The 14,851-nt window shown below is 46.4% G+C and overlaps 1 protein-coding gene and 1 long non-coding RNA gene across 2 annotated transcripts in view; one reads left to right on the forward strand and one right to left on the reverse strand.

Annotated features, from left to right (window-relative positions):
• Positions 1-3,627, forward strand: part of LOC144322277 (uncharacterized) — a 192,224-nt gene extending 188,597 nt beyond the window's left edge. Inside the window, exon 3 of the long non-coding RNA XR_013387870.1 lies at positions 3,458-3,627. This is a non-coding gene — a long non-coding RNA (uncharacterized LOC144322277). The remainder of the gene's footprint in view (positions 1-3,457) is intronic.
• On the reverse strand, positions 1,491-2,054 carry LOC144321718 (interferon alpha-1/2). The gene has a single exon (XM_077910997.1). The coding sequence runs from the start codon at positions 2,052-2,054 to the stop codon at positions 1,491-1,493; it is 564 nt and encodes a 187-aa protein (XP_077767123.1).
• Positions 3,628-14,851: the final 11,224 nt, after the last annotated feature.

Raw genomic sequence — 14,851 nt, forward strand, 5'->3', positions numbered from 1 at the left:
AGATGAGGATCTCAGCTGAAACCAAGATCTGGCTGCTTAGCCGACCTTGCCAACCACATTGCCTACCTCGCTGCTCTTTGGAACACTGTATTTTCCAGAGGGGGAGAGAGACAGCGAGAGCGAGAGCGAGAGAGAGCGAGAGAGAGCGAGAGAGAAAAGCTGAGGAAATTGGCTTTTTACACTCTCTGAATCCGTTCCTCCTAGAAAACCTGTTTTTACCTCGGGAGATGAATCACACAGCAGGGGCAACCTGATGCACACAACACAAGCCAGGTGTCCAGGCCTGGTCACTATCTCAGTGCATTGCTGGCTGTAGGGGGCAGTCTTCTGCTGTAGAGCATCGGACAGACCACCGAGTCCAATCCTCCCGCTTTGTCTTTGCTTGTTCCTACAGCCACTGTCCCCTGCTTGTAACGGGGACGTGCCCTCCGGTCCATAATGGTCTGTCATCAGGAGCAAAAGAAGACAACAAGGCCTCTCGGAGGAGAGTTTCCAAAAAGGAGGGAGCCTCCACAGACTCTGGGCTTCAGTGAGTGGCTTGCCCGTAGAAGTCACATGGCCACACAGGATCCACAAGGGAATCCATCTGGAGACCACTTCTCCTTTGGGACTCTGTTCCCTTGGCAGCGCTTCCATAGCTAGGCTTCAAGGGAACGGACCGGCTTGTAACTGGCAGACCCCACTAGGCATTTTCTGAAGGATATTGGCACTGGGACATCCACCAGTCTAATAGGGAAGGTATTATCTAGTGCTGCTTGATTATATTTCCGGATATGCCTGCTTCCTTTTCTGCTTACGGAGTTCCCATGTCCCTTCTTCTTGTTGTTGTACCGTGTGCTATGACTGCCATCACTTCACTCTGCTGGTTGTTTGGAGGTTTGTTTTTTCTCGACAGAACTCAGAGATACAGGGTAGGAGATGGGATCGGTCGTGTGCACCCTCAGCCTGACAGGCACACACGCACTGGCATCGAGGAGGACTATGGGTTGACTTCTCATGAGAGTAACAGAATCCTGAGGAGAAGAGTCATACGATCCACTCTTTCATCAGATTCTCTTCTGATTCCCTCCGTCTCGAAAGAAACCACAAATGCAAGAATGCTTGCAGAGAACGGTTTAATGAACAAAAGAATAAAAAACTTAATAAATAGAAAGCATCCCCACTCCCCCTGAATCACAGAGTGACGGTACACCTACTAGTATACAAAGAGAACCCAGTTGAGCCATAAATACAAATAAATAAATAAATAAATAAATAAATAAATAAACAAACGAATGTGTAGTAAGTAGAGAGATGGGCAAGGTTATGTGAAAGTAAGCGGTGTTTGTCGACTTGACTTGATGGTGCTGCCCCGTCCTGAACACGTTGGACACCCGATTGCCTTCGTGTCACCGTGATGGCAGGCGTGAGCTTCTCTGAGGCGGCAGGACACGTGCAAGTGTGCTCTGATCAGTCAGGGAATGTCATTTCCGTGCGGACCCGGGCGGGTCTCATTTCCTCCTCCTGATTCTTTCTTGCAAGATTGTCGAGGAGAAGAAGGATCTCCCGATTTCTGCTCGGACCATCTCCCAGGCACACGGGCTGTGGTTCCTGTCTTGCAGGTAGAGGGAGATCCTTTGGAAGTAGGTCCTCAGGGTGGAGTCCTCATGCATGAGGGGGGTCTCGGCCAGCCCCGCCTCCTGCAGGGGACAGGCCTCCAGGTCATCCAGCTGCTCAGAGAGCCCCGAGCACAGTTCCTCCAGGAGAGTCATGTTCCAAGGAGCAGAGGACGTGTCCGGGCAGAAGAGGTGGAAGACCTTCTGGGTCATCACGTGGACCACAGAGAGGGCCTGCGCCTCCTGGAGTCGCTGGCCATCAAACAGCTCCTTGGGGAAGGCAAAGTCATTGGTGTAGTGGTCACAAGAGCCGGCGGAGAGTCTCCTCATCTGTCCCAGGAGCGTCAGGACCCTCCAGTTGCGCAGGCCGTGGGTGTCGGGCAGGTGGCAAGCCAGACAGCACAGGGAGTGGCAGCTGAGCAGCACCAGGGCCACCGAGAAGGAGCAGGGCAGCGCCATCTGGGATCGTGCAGGGGCTGTGGGCCTGGCTGCGCTGGGCAAGTGTGGGAACCGCGGCTTCAGCTTCTCTGAGCATCTTCCCTCGTGTGTGGGGCTTAAGTAGGCATCAGACGCGTTTTCCATTTCTGAACGTCTCCCTCACTTTCTACTTCTCTTTTTGCTTTCCTTTATGATGCACTTTCGACTGGCTCTAGAGCACTGTTTCCCAACTACATGGGCGTGCTTGTCATGACTGCCCTTGCCTCCAGAGTCTTCTGGATTGGCTTTTCACGCATCATCCAGAAAAGTTCGGAACCCGGATGCGCTGTCTCTAGAGTACAGTGTATGTCCCATGCTCCTATCTGAACTTTGGACATACACAACCCCGTGTCGCTTCACCCTTCTCATGTGAAGGCGACGCAGGGTTAAGGATGTCTAGCGCTGGTAAACATGAAGGCCAATTGTTAGGCTTCCGACGTGGAATTGGATGACCGACGTTGAAGAGGGACCTATCGAGTACTGATAGGTACATGATTTCTGATACGGAAAGCACATATGCAGGTGAACCATGTCTACAAAGACAAGAGAATGAACGCAGAGTCTCTCCCAATTTTGATCGATGCCGAACTGCTGATCGGAATCGAAGAGTTGAATTACTTCCTTGACATGTGTTTCTGCAGTAAGGCCATTTCATGTTGCCTCGGCTGACAAAGTGATCTCTTGCCTCACCTGCGACTCTGTACTCATCAAGGTGTTTTCAAAACTCCTTTTTTTCTGTTTCACTCTGTGTACAGTTCCTGATGCGTTGACTTACTTTCCTAAAGTCAAAAGATCATGTGACATCTGTTTGTTCCTAAATTATGAGAGCCCACATCACCTCCAGGGTCACACAGAAGTCACATCTACAAACAGACAATGGGACCTCCAAGTTTTGTTAAGATCACCTCTTCTACCATGACTTTCTGATGAAGGAAAGATTGAGGGAAATTCTTCATATCACTGTGCAAGTTATTCCTAGTTATTTCATACTCTTCTTGCAGGTATATGGCTTATCTTCCACAAATTCTATATCCATGTGTATTGAGTGTTACCCAAGAAAACCCAAAAATGGAAATCAAGAACTCAGATGTAAACTTTTGTTGTTGTTCTCCAAGGGTGAGTTTTGGAGAGCCACAGACCATTATTATATTGAGGACTAGGTTACAGGCCTTAGAACTACTTTTTATAGCCCGGAGGCCTTGTAATAACTGTTCTCTGGAGGGAGATACTGATTTTCAGGGATACTATACATGTCGACAATGTGGGCATATATGAACAGTCTTGAGATCTTGCACTCAGTTTTGCTGTGAAGCTAACTGCTCTTTAGGAAAGCTTAAAAGAAAAAAAAATTTATTTAAAAAATTTTTTTAAATTTTGTTTTCCAGGGACACCTGGTGGCTGAATGGGTCCATATTACAGGCTTCATTTAGGAGCAGGTCTTCACCTCCTGGAGCCCTGCCAGCAAATCTTTGTGGAACTCCACACTCACCAGGAAGTCTGGTGGAAGATTCTCACCCAATTGTCCCCCTCCTCAAGGCAACGTGGTTTCTCTATGTCTGCGAAATAAAAAATGTTATCATAAAAAGTATAATTTTCTCTTTTTTTATTGAACTTCGATTTGCTAACATATAAAAGTATAATTTCCAAAAATGATATACAAGGTAGGGATAGTGACTTATTACAGTAACAGAGTCAGTTCTTTCTAGGTAAGAGCAGTTTATTTGTTTTGGGGATTTGTTTGTTTGTTTTTTCTCCAGAGAAAAATCATCCAGCAGGGAGAAGCTGATGCAGAGAACACAAACAAGCAAGTTCTCCAGACTTGGTCGCTGTCTTAGTCCATCTGTGGCTGTCAGAGGCAATCTTCCAATGAAAATAATTGGACAGGCCACAGAATAATATTATCCAACTTTCTATTTCCTTTTTGCTACAGCCACTACTCCAGCATTGTAACAGGGACATTCCCTCATGTCCAAAATAGTCAGTAAGGAAAAAAGAAGAGAAAACGGCCTCTTCTATGAGAGTTTCCAAAAAGTGAAGAAGTTTCACATAAGTCTTGGTTTCAGTTAGTAGCTTTGTACTTGGAAGCAAAACTGTTAGTAAAAAAAAAAAAAAAAAAAAAACACAAAGAACCAAAAACTTTTAAGAGTTTTTTTATTCATGAGAGGCAGAGAGAGAGAGAGAGGCAGAGACACAGGCAGAGGGAGAAGCAGGCTCCCTGTGGGGAGCTTGATGGAAGACTGGATTCCAGGCCCCAGGATCAGAACCTAATCAAAGGCAGATGCTCAAACACTGAGCCACCCAGGTATCCCCACAGAATCCATTTTAACTTCTTTTTTATTCTACACTCTCTTCCTTTGTCATCATTTCCATTCATGGGTTTAATGGGATGGAATTGCTTGTAAATAACTGACTCATATATCCATTTTCTAAGGAATAGTTGCACTTGGACGTCTACCATTAACTGTGGGAGATATTTATTGCTTCTGTTTTTATTCCCAACATGTCTGCTCCCAGTGGCTGCTAAGAGATTTCATTTTTCCCTTTTGTCATTATACTATTTAAAACAACTGATATCAATTGAGTGAGATTATTGCTTGGAGGTTGGTTTTTCTACAAAGTTCAATGATACAAAGAATTGGATTTGTTATGTCCACCGCTCTTCTGACCACAACACATCTACTGGTTTAGAGAAAGTCTATTTTTTATTTATAATGTGAACAACATAAAAATGAATGCGTTGTAAAATCCATTTTTTTTCATCAGGGTATATAATTAGACTTGGTTCCTCTTTTCACTAAGAACCAAATAGAAGAACTGTCCTATAGAAACACTTAATGAGCAAAAGTAAAAACTGGAATAAATTTAAAGCTTATACTTTTGTCACCTAACCACGAAGTGCTTAGGAGGCTCAGCAAAGTATGTCAGTCATTGACAGAGTCTGAGGATCTCTTTCTGCTTTGCGTGCGGGCTTTCCTAGAGGTTGTGAAAGGAGGAGCAGGCGCCTCTGCAGTTGGGCTCTGATGGCCTCCCAGGCACAGCGGCTGCGTTTGTTGCCCTCCTGATAGAGATGGATGCTCTGGAAACCCTTCCCGACAACCAGTCCCGGACATAGGCAGGCCCGACCCTTCTTTCCTGGGCTCCAGGGGCTCCCGGCCGCGATCAAGGCTGGAGAGGAGGTGCTGGAGGGCGGCCTTGCTCCCCCCAGCCTGGCTGCGCTCTGCGCCCAAGAGGCTGAGGATGTGCTGCAGCAGCTGCAGGTGCGAACGGGCGCTTCGGGGCCTCTGGATTCGGGGTGTGCTCTAGTCCCCGAGGAGCTCTGAAGCAGGTGCGCCCCGGAGGCGCGCGTGAGGGTGTGCGCGCCTCGGGCGGGGCTCGGGCTCCCAGGCAGGGGTCCCGCGGGGGAGCCCCGGGGCGGCGGCGGCGGCGGCGGCAGCCTCCTCCTGCCGCCCAGGGATGGGGCCCCGCGGCGGCGGTGCTGGTCCCGGCGGCCGCTGTGTGGGGCCCGGGCTGCGCGGGGCGGCCTGGGGGGGCGGCTCGGGGCCGCGGCCCGGGTCCCCGCAAACCCGTCCTCCCGCCCCCTCCCCGCCGAGCGGGCGGCCCGGCGGCGCTTGGGGGGGCCCCCGTGGCCCGAGGGCGTCCTGCAGCCTGCGCTTGCGGCTCGGCCTGGGTCCCGGCGCCCCTTGGGCCGAGAAAGTGCAGCCAGAGGACGGGCCGCAAGACGCGGTTTCCCGAAGGGATTTGAGCCGAAGGGATTTGAGCCGCGGCGCGCGCGGGCGGGTTTGCAGCTTCGGGGTCGGGTGTGCGCCCGCCGGCGGGGCCGCGACCGGCTCGGAAGGGCGGGGGGGGGGGGGGGCGGAGGATGGGGCGGGGGGACAGTCACTGGGAGACTTGAAGACGGAGGCGACTGGAGGGGCGGTTGGCCACAAGGGCGAGGGACCCGCAGGAAGAAGGGGTGATGGGGCTTTGGGACAATGAGGCGTTGGGAGGACAGGAGACAACCTTGGGATGTTGGGGAGATGACTGATGGGGTGACTGATGGGAGTTGGGGTGACGGGAACATGAGCAATGAGGCGCCGAGATAAGGGCACGATGGGACATTGAGAGATGAGATGAGGGGACGATGCGCCACCACACGACGGGGCGAAGGGGGGATGAGAGGACAGGACGACAGGACTCGCCTGCAGCGCAGTGAGGGCGCGGTGGGCAGTGCCAGTCACCAGCCAGCCTGGTCCCCATGGTCGCTGGAAGGACGGGGAGCGCCCAGCAGGCGCCTTCCTGACTTCCAGGCAGATCTGCGGGGCCGGGGAGGGGTGCTGGCAGGGCCACAGGAGGGCCACCTGCAGACCAGGGCCCGGGACTGTTGGCCCACGGCCCAGTCACCTGCGCCCACTCCACAAATGTCAAGAACATGTTAAGTCAAAAGGTTAAACACAGAATAGCAAAACTCTTCCTTAGGAAAATATTCAAAACATAATATTGTAAGCAACTTTTTCAATGACATGGAAATGACACTATTTACCTCAAAACAACAATGAATAGAACATAACCTTTCTACCATGGATGGAAACCACCTCAGAGATCGATGGAAGATGACCTCCTTTCTTTTCAGTTGAAAGATCTGATTTGACATTTTCTTCAGTCTCTGTGACAATCTTATATAATTTTTACTTAACTTGATTAAATTGTCAGAACCATTTGAGAAGTTGAGTCTGTATGTGCACACAGGATGGAGGGTGGCACCTAGCAATGGAGGGTGGCACCTAGCATAGATTTGGAGGAACACCAAATTCTCCCAACTTGAGAGTGGGGGATCCCCAAAATGAAAGAGGAAGGAGCAGAAAAGCAGGAGATAGTAGGACATAGATATGAGCTGGAGGTCAGACTTGAAAATGGATGTTGTGCTCAAGAGGGGCAGACGTGTGTGAAATGTCAGCCAAGGGGACCCACAGGCATGTCTGAGCTCGGGAAGACCTAGTGTATAGGAAAACCGTGGCTGAGCGGGGAGACCTGGATGTGAAGCAGGAACCCACGGGAAAGAGAGCTTCAAACCATTTGGGTTTGAGCAGAAAGACAGGAGCAAGTTGATGCCTGCAGGTGCTTGTGGGGCTGAGGACAGAGAAGATGGAAATTCAGCACATGTGGTGTTCCCTGCCTTTGAAGGGAGAAGGGAAATGTGGGTCCGGATTGGAGAGCAGAGGTCAGTACTAAGCATCTGACTGGAGCCTTCTCTACTTGGCATCAAGGGAATCTCTCCCAAAGCTAAGCCTTCTGGAATCGTCCCTCTGTTGGGTGTCGCAGAGGTCTTGCACTCAGGGGCAGTGCACCATCTGAGGCTTGGGATGAGGAAGAGGGATGGTCTTTCATAAGTGAGGGAAGGTATAATGCCAAAGTGGGAATGCAGATGAGCCAAACTCCTTGTCTCAAGCAGATCAATTCTATGCAAGCAAGTTCATCAGTGCTGAGGCTGAAAAACCTGGCGATTGCAAAATGTAAATGAACTTGGAAGACTTTTTAAGAAAATTGAAATGGAACATCTTCTGAATAGTTAAGAAGTACAAGTGTTTTTCATAGGAAAAACAGAATTTTCCCAGTCATGTCGATAAGGACTTTTGTGTAATTGGGGGATAGGAGTTAATATTCATCCCATGAATTAGTAAAATCAGATAGCAAATTAGGAGATATTTTTACCTGGAAACCAACCACAGTCACATACTGAATACGTCTTCATATGCAGAAATATTTATCATAGTTGTCAACATACAGAACTATATTGTACTAGGAAATAGATCTTCAGATTGGCATATGGTAAAGTGTCAGATTGAAAAGTTTAAACATTTAATGAGTCTGGATTCAGCAGTACATCCTGTCTTTCCTTATCAGCTCCTGTCTGACTGATCTGACACACCCACTTTAACATTAAAGCGTTTGCGGATTTACTAAGAAACTGGGTAAAATGTCCTATTGCTTTGAGAATATTTTTCTCTTGGGGCAGCCTGGGTGGCTCAGCACTTTAGCGCCACCTTCAGCCCAGGACCTGATCCTGGAGACCTGGGATCGAGTCCCACATCAGGCTCCCTGCATGGAGCCTGCTTCTCCATCGGCCTGTGTCTCTGCCTCTCTCTCTCTCTCTCTGTCTGTCTCTAATGAATAAATAAAATCTAAAAAAGGAAAAAAAAATTTTTAAGAGAATATTTTTCTCAAAGTAAATTTAATTGAAAAGAAATAATATCCTTCTGGTGTCCTTTCAATGATAATAGAAAATAAAATAATTTGGCCCTGGAATCAAGTAAGTTTATTTTTCTTCATTAAGAAGTTCACAGGTGGGGACCTGGGTGGGTCAGTGGCTGGGCACCTGCCTTCGCCTCAGGTGGTAATCCCAGGATCCAGGATCAAGTCCACATCAGGCTCCCTGGACAAAGCCTGCTTCTCCCTCTGCCTATATCTCTGCCCATCTCTCAGTCTGTGTCTCTCATGAATGAATAAATAAATAAATAAATAAATAAATAAATAAATAAATAAATAAATAAATCTATTTAAAAAGGAAGTTCATGGGAAACCTCAAGAATTAAGGAAAAATATTTTGACCTTGGAGACACTGAAATTTAGTGAAGTACACTGGTACATGAAATCCATCAAGGGGCTAATTTCACTGCCCTCATTCTTACTGGTTAGTGATAGTAGGACAGATTAATGCAAATATTTAGAGCAGGCCACAGGTAGGGAAAAACTGGTTAATGGTCTCCAGCATTTTTTCAAAACCTGAAGAATGAAAATTATTTTTAAAATATATTTGGGCTGATCCTCTGTGGGGAACTGAACACTAGCATCTTCTTTCTGCCAGTCTCCTATCTTCCTGTTTCCTTTCTCATTATTACTCAAGATTTTCGATGGGGCTATGGTTCCCCTTCTTTTTTAGATTCAGTATCTGTGAGCACAGATATTTTTAAGGAAAGGTGTTGAGAATAGCTATACATGACAGTTTCATCTCTGCCATGGATGATTTGAACTGGAAACATTTAGGCACAACCTCAACTAGTGTATCACAAGTGCTCAGTGAAAGATGCCCTGAGTCTTAATGCAGGCTGCTATAACAAAGTACAATAGACTGTGTCTTACAAACAACAGAGATGTATTATTTGTCAGGATCCTGGAGGCTGGAAGTCTAAGATCAGGGTGCCAGCATGGTTGAGTTCTGGTGAGAGGCCTCTTCTAGGTTGCAGATGGCCAACTTCTCTTTGTATCCATGCCTGGTAGAGAGCAGACAGAGGAAGCAACCTCTCTTGTGACTCTCATAAAGACATTTATCCCATTCATGAGACCTCCTCCCTACACCCTCATGTAATCCCAATTATCTCCCAAAGACTCCCCCTCCTAATACCATTACACTGAGGGGTAGGGTTTCAATATGAATTTTGGGTACACACAAATATTCAGTCCAGAACACCCTGATAAGAAGATCCCCAAATATTGTGGTTATTGTGAAATTTTATTAGAATATTATTAATTTTCCACGTTCATTTGGGGATGAAGAACATATTTTTTGATGCTGACTTCATTTTCTTATGGCATATTAATCTTAATTGCTTACTCATCAAATGTTACAGTGCTACTCTGAGCATGATCCCCAAGGACCTACCAAATTCCATAGACTTCACCAAAGCCTTTAGCAACAATGATATTGATGCTGATAATGATAGCAACTACAAGTACTTTGCCCTTGTAGGGGACCCATTCATCCTTTCAACGTGTCTATGTCTAAACAGCACCTGTTAAGAGTTAGATAAATAAAACAATCTAGTAAACCAATAGCAAATCCAGGTTTAAAAACCTACTATCTTAGGTTCCAAACTCCACCTCCCCATCCACAGCATTAGACAGCTGTGCAAACTGCATGTGGTGAATTATCACTTGTTTTCTGGAACGCCTAGGCTTCTAATGCATCCGTGTTCCCTGTCTCATACCTCACTGATTACAAATTCTCTCTCTTGTCATTAATGTGTCTTCTACCTCCTAATACATTCATGCATAGACCAAATGACAAAATATTTTGATTATTTTGTATAGTCGAATGAAATTATCAACTGGCAGTTATTTCTCAGAGCCTAAAATATGACCAAGTGTAATAATTCTATTGATAATTATAACATAACCATATTTGATACATCTCAGATGGCTCATTGAGATTGCTTAGTTAATTCTCACCATAATCTTGTGAGAATTGTGAGACACAAGATCCATGAGAGTCCTGACCCCTGCACTAGAGTGGGACTGAATTACAAACATTTCAGTGACTCCTGTGTAGACAACACTGAGCTGGTGGCTCTTATGGATTAAAAGGTACAAATTCTTACGCTACCAATTTAGGTGAATACGGGAAATGATTGGGAAAATATAAGATGCCATATACTAAGAGGTAAGGTGTGAGAAGTGGAGCAGAGCATCACCAGGGCCAACAGCAGAGACCCTAAGGAGTCGGAAAGGCATGCTCCTCCTGGACCCCGGTGAAAGCAAGCACGCAAGGCTCCGGCGATGCGCCCCAACGGCCAGCAGGGGGCGCGCGAACTCAACGTAAAGGCTCACCTGGCGCCGCCCACCAGCGGGACCCCCGGCTGCCAGGGACGCTCTCCGGGACGACCGCAGCTGCTCCGCAGGGAGCGGGGTCTCGACCCAGGTGAGGGGCCCGGGCTCCGGGGTCGCGTGGGACCCGGGGACCCAGCAGGCTCTCCCCTGTCGGGCCTGACCGCGGGGAACTGTGCTCCGCGGGGCCGCGCAGCAGTTGAGCCCGGGCGCCGACCAGGGCGTTTCCTGGGGATGCTCCGCGGGGGCGGGGCGGGGCGGGGCGGGGGCGGGGCGGGGAGCCGGTGCGTCTGCAGACCCAGGCTTGCTCTGCGGAGAAAAGATAGGGATGCGGGGCAAGGGGATACGCATCTACAGTCTGGACGCGAATCTCTCTATATGATTTTATGAAAATGCAGAAAGTTAATTTTTCCTACAACGTTAAAGTGTTTGAAAAATATTGAAAAGTAGGTGTATTAAAACTCAGATTATTTTAACGTTAAATATTTTATTTATGCCAAAACCAGAATTGATCATTTCCTGGGCTTTGTTGAAAGCAAATTGGTCAATATTTTCGGAATTATTTCTTTGCTTATTTTCGTTTGAGAGGGGTGTCGTTTGAGAGAATTTAGTTTACTGGAACTGTTTTGGAGAAACAGCATATACATATCTGATTTATGTTAATTCATCTTTCCTTATTTGTTTCCAAATTACAGGAGATATTCTTCCTTTCTCACAGTTTGAAAACATGATTTTATGGCAGGCCAACATTTTGATATCGTTTCTTTGGCTGACAACAATGATAGCCATTTTGTTGGCACATTTTTAGGGTCTGTCCCCATTTTGACAAAATCAAAATTTGCATCAAGTGCTTTTCTGTTTTGAGACATACACCTCACTATCATCGGTAAGCAAACCATTCTGCTTTATAGGAGTATTGTGTGAATGGTGTTTGAGATATTTAGCAAGTAAATAAATTTCAGTGTCTGGCAAAAAATTTGTAGACCAAACGGAATTTGTCAAAATCTAATTTCCCTGCCACTCCTACCCCCGCACTTGTACGAATCTCTCTGGCTTATGTAATTACAAGATCAGTTCTTATATTTATTTAAAATTTAATATTTTATTACTCAAGGATTTTTTATCATTAAATTTTATTTTTAAGAATATTGCATTATTCTTATTTTCTCCACTACTAAGTCATTTGACACACACCCTTTTGATTTGTGTGTAAGGCAAGTGCTTAACTCACCCTGACCTAATAGCCACACTAGAAGGGGTTTTTGAAGTGTTGTGATTTTCCTTGGCTGAAAATTATGTCTGAAAATCAGAGAACATCCCCTTTCCCATCACTATATATATATGTATATATACATATATATATATACACACACACACACACACACATATATATATATACACACACACATTATCTTTGTACCATTGTTTTGCCTGTACCTTAAACATTATCTCCACAGGTGGTCTAAAACTAAGTGAGGATGAGGGAAGTGTTTATGTCATTTCCTTATACATTTCACAGCAACTATTATTTGGCAAACAACTTGCTAAGGATCACTTTCTCCAGAAAGATCTTCAAGTGTGCTGTGTGATTTCTCTTCTGTGGGAGGCACTGCTGTGACAGTGTAGCCAGGGTTCTGCTCCTGCAGGCAACCCTATGTACTAGCGTTCCTGTTTGGGAAGTGCTAGATTCCCTGTTCACTAATCTTTTTTTTTTTTTTTTTAAGATTTGTTTACTTATTCATTCATGAGAGACACAGAGAGAGAGGGGTGTGGAGAGAGGCAGAGACACAGGCAGAGGGAGAAGCAGGCTCCATGCAGGGAGCCTGACATGGGATTCGATCCCCGGTCTCCAGGATCATGCCTGGGCCAAAAGTGGCGCCAAACAGCCGAGCCACCCGGGCTGCCCCTGTTCACTAATCTTAAAAACAACTGCGAAATTGCCAAGCAGTTGATTAAATTATGTGGTGCCCAAAATACAAAATTAGGTCAATCTGTGTGAACTGCCATAGAAAGATTTCCAGGATACATGTTATACAGAAACATCAAACTGTACAGCGATGCCTTTGATATTATGTTTATGAAAGCATATCCAAATAAATACATTGGTTCTGCAGAGATAGTTTGAAATGCTGATCTTTCAACTTTATTGGATAGGGGCCACCTTGATTGAGTTTGTCTGTCCTCTTAGATATTTCTAAGACCCTGGGGCTCTCAGGAGCTCTGGACAGTGTTACTTGCCATGGGACAACTTAAGCAAAGTCAGGCCTTAAATGTGTATCAAGCACTTACCTTTTAATTCTATTCTTTATAATCTTGTTATTAGTATATTTGAATATTCCTCATTAGTAAATGACTCTGGGGACTTAAATTCTCAGTTCTCTTTATTAAATATCATAACTATTGTCATTGTTACTTCACGGAGCTGCAGCATGCTGAGAAGATAGGTCCACTCCAGCAGGCCCAAATCACATGGAGCCCTTTGAAGACATTCTGCCGTAGAGGCCATGCATGGGGGATCTGAGGTTCTGAGGCTTCTCCTTGGTTGGTGGCCTCAGAAGCCCCAAAGTGGAGCTCTGCCTGCCAAGCAGTAAAAGAGGAACCATGGGAAGAGTCTCTCTGGCATGGAAGGTGCAAGTTTCCTGGGATGTCCAGAAAGCTCCACCAGAACCTCATCTGTGAGGCTAAATCCCCAGTTTTTGTCTTCCAGAAGCCGCAGAAACAGAGCACAGCTTCCAGATGTGAAAGTGGGCAGCCTTCAGACTCCTTCCTGATGGCTCTGTCTCAGGCCATACCGAGTGAGCCCTCTCTCCAGCTGTCCCACCCCCTACCCCACCTCCATTTCTCCTTCATTTCTCAAATGGATCTTGAGTACCAACTAAATGCTAAGTACCTCATGCTGGTGATAGAGCAGTGAGTCCTAGTTCTGGAAGAAGTAAGTAAGCCAAAAGTCACCACATGGACTAAAAAAGTATGCCTGGGAGAATGAAGGCAACTTTCCCAGCTGCAAAATTCAAAGGACTCACCCTGCGAAACTTTTTTCACTCTAACAAGAAAGGAGGAGGAGGAGAGGCGTGGCATACAAATTTTTTGAGTTTGGTGAAGATCAATTCTCCTCTAATGGCTATTTGTTTAGTGAAGGGGCATCTGGTACATCTGCTGAGGTTGGAGGAACAGAAGTTTGTCAAAGTGGAGAATGTTTGAAATAGATGAGATAGGGACAAAAGTTGACCATGGAACAATGATTTAAGCCCCAAGAAGCAGGAGCTGTGTCAGTTTTGTTCACTTGTGTGTCCTAAATGCACAGAGAAGGAACTCACCAAATATATGGGGTGAATGGAAGTCTGAACTCCATGTGGTAGTGAAGAGGCCCATTAACTGATGACCATAGAACTATGGTGGTGGCACAATATACTTGATTGGGTGGCTTTATCTAGTAGGTCTCAGTCAGGTCAGGTATGGAAGAGGCAGGAGTTTGGACTTCTGCCAGGTAGGGATGATGAAATAAGAATGAAGTGAGGGTGTTTAGAGAGTTACATAAGTGATGGTCCATGAAGTCTATTAGTCTGCTAGGGCTGTGATAGCAGGTACTCCCGTGGACTGGGTGGCTGACACCACAAATTTATTTTCTCACAGTTCTGGAGACTTAAAATCCAAGATCAAGGTATGGGCAGATTTGGTTTCATCTGAGATCTCTCCTTGAGTTGCAGATGGCCAACTTCTTGCTCTTTCTTCACATAGCCTTTTCTCTGTGTCTCCATCTTCTTATAAGGACACCAGCCATACCGGATTAATAGTCACCTGAAGGGCCTCATTTTAACTTGGCCACCTCATTAAAGACTTTATCTCCAAGCACAGTCACATTCTCAGATACTGGGGGGTTGGGACCTAAATATATAAATTCCGCATGAGCAATGGCAGGGGTGTGGGTGGGGTGGGCACAATTCAGCCCCTAAGATCTACCATGGAGAAAGAGAGACCAAAGAGCAGAGGTGGTTGATGGACAAGGAACAACTGTAAGGACCAGCAGACTATAGTTCCTGACTAACTGGCCTCGGAAAGACAACTTGGAAAAAATAAAGGCAGAGGTCAGAAGGTGGAATGCTAGACTGTATTACTCTACACAATGCAGAGCAGCTCCCAGTGAAAAGCAAAGATCTGTGAGTCAGGCATGACTTGTCACGGGACCCATGGCCAGTCCTTCA

This window comes from Canis aureus, chromosome 10 (assembly GCF_053574225.1).
Source record: "Canis aureus isolate CA01 chromosome 10, VMU_Caureus_v.1.0, whole genome shotgun sequence".
Classification (NCBI taxonomy): Eukaryota; Metazoa; Chordata; class Mammalia; order Carnivora; family Canidae; genus Canis; species Canis aureus.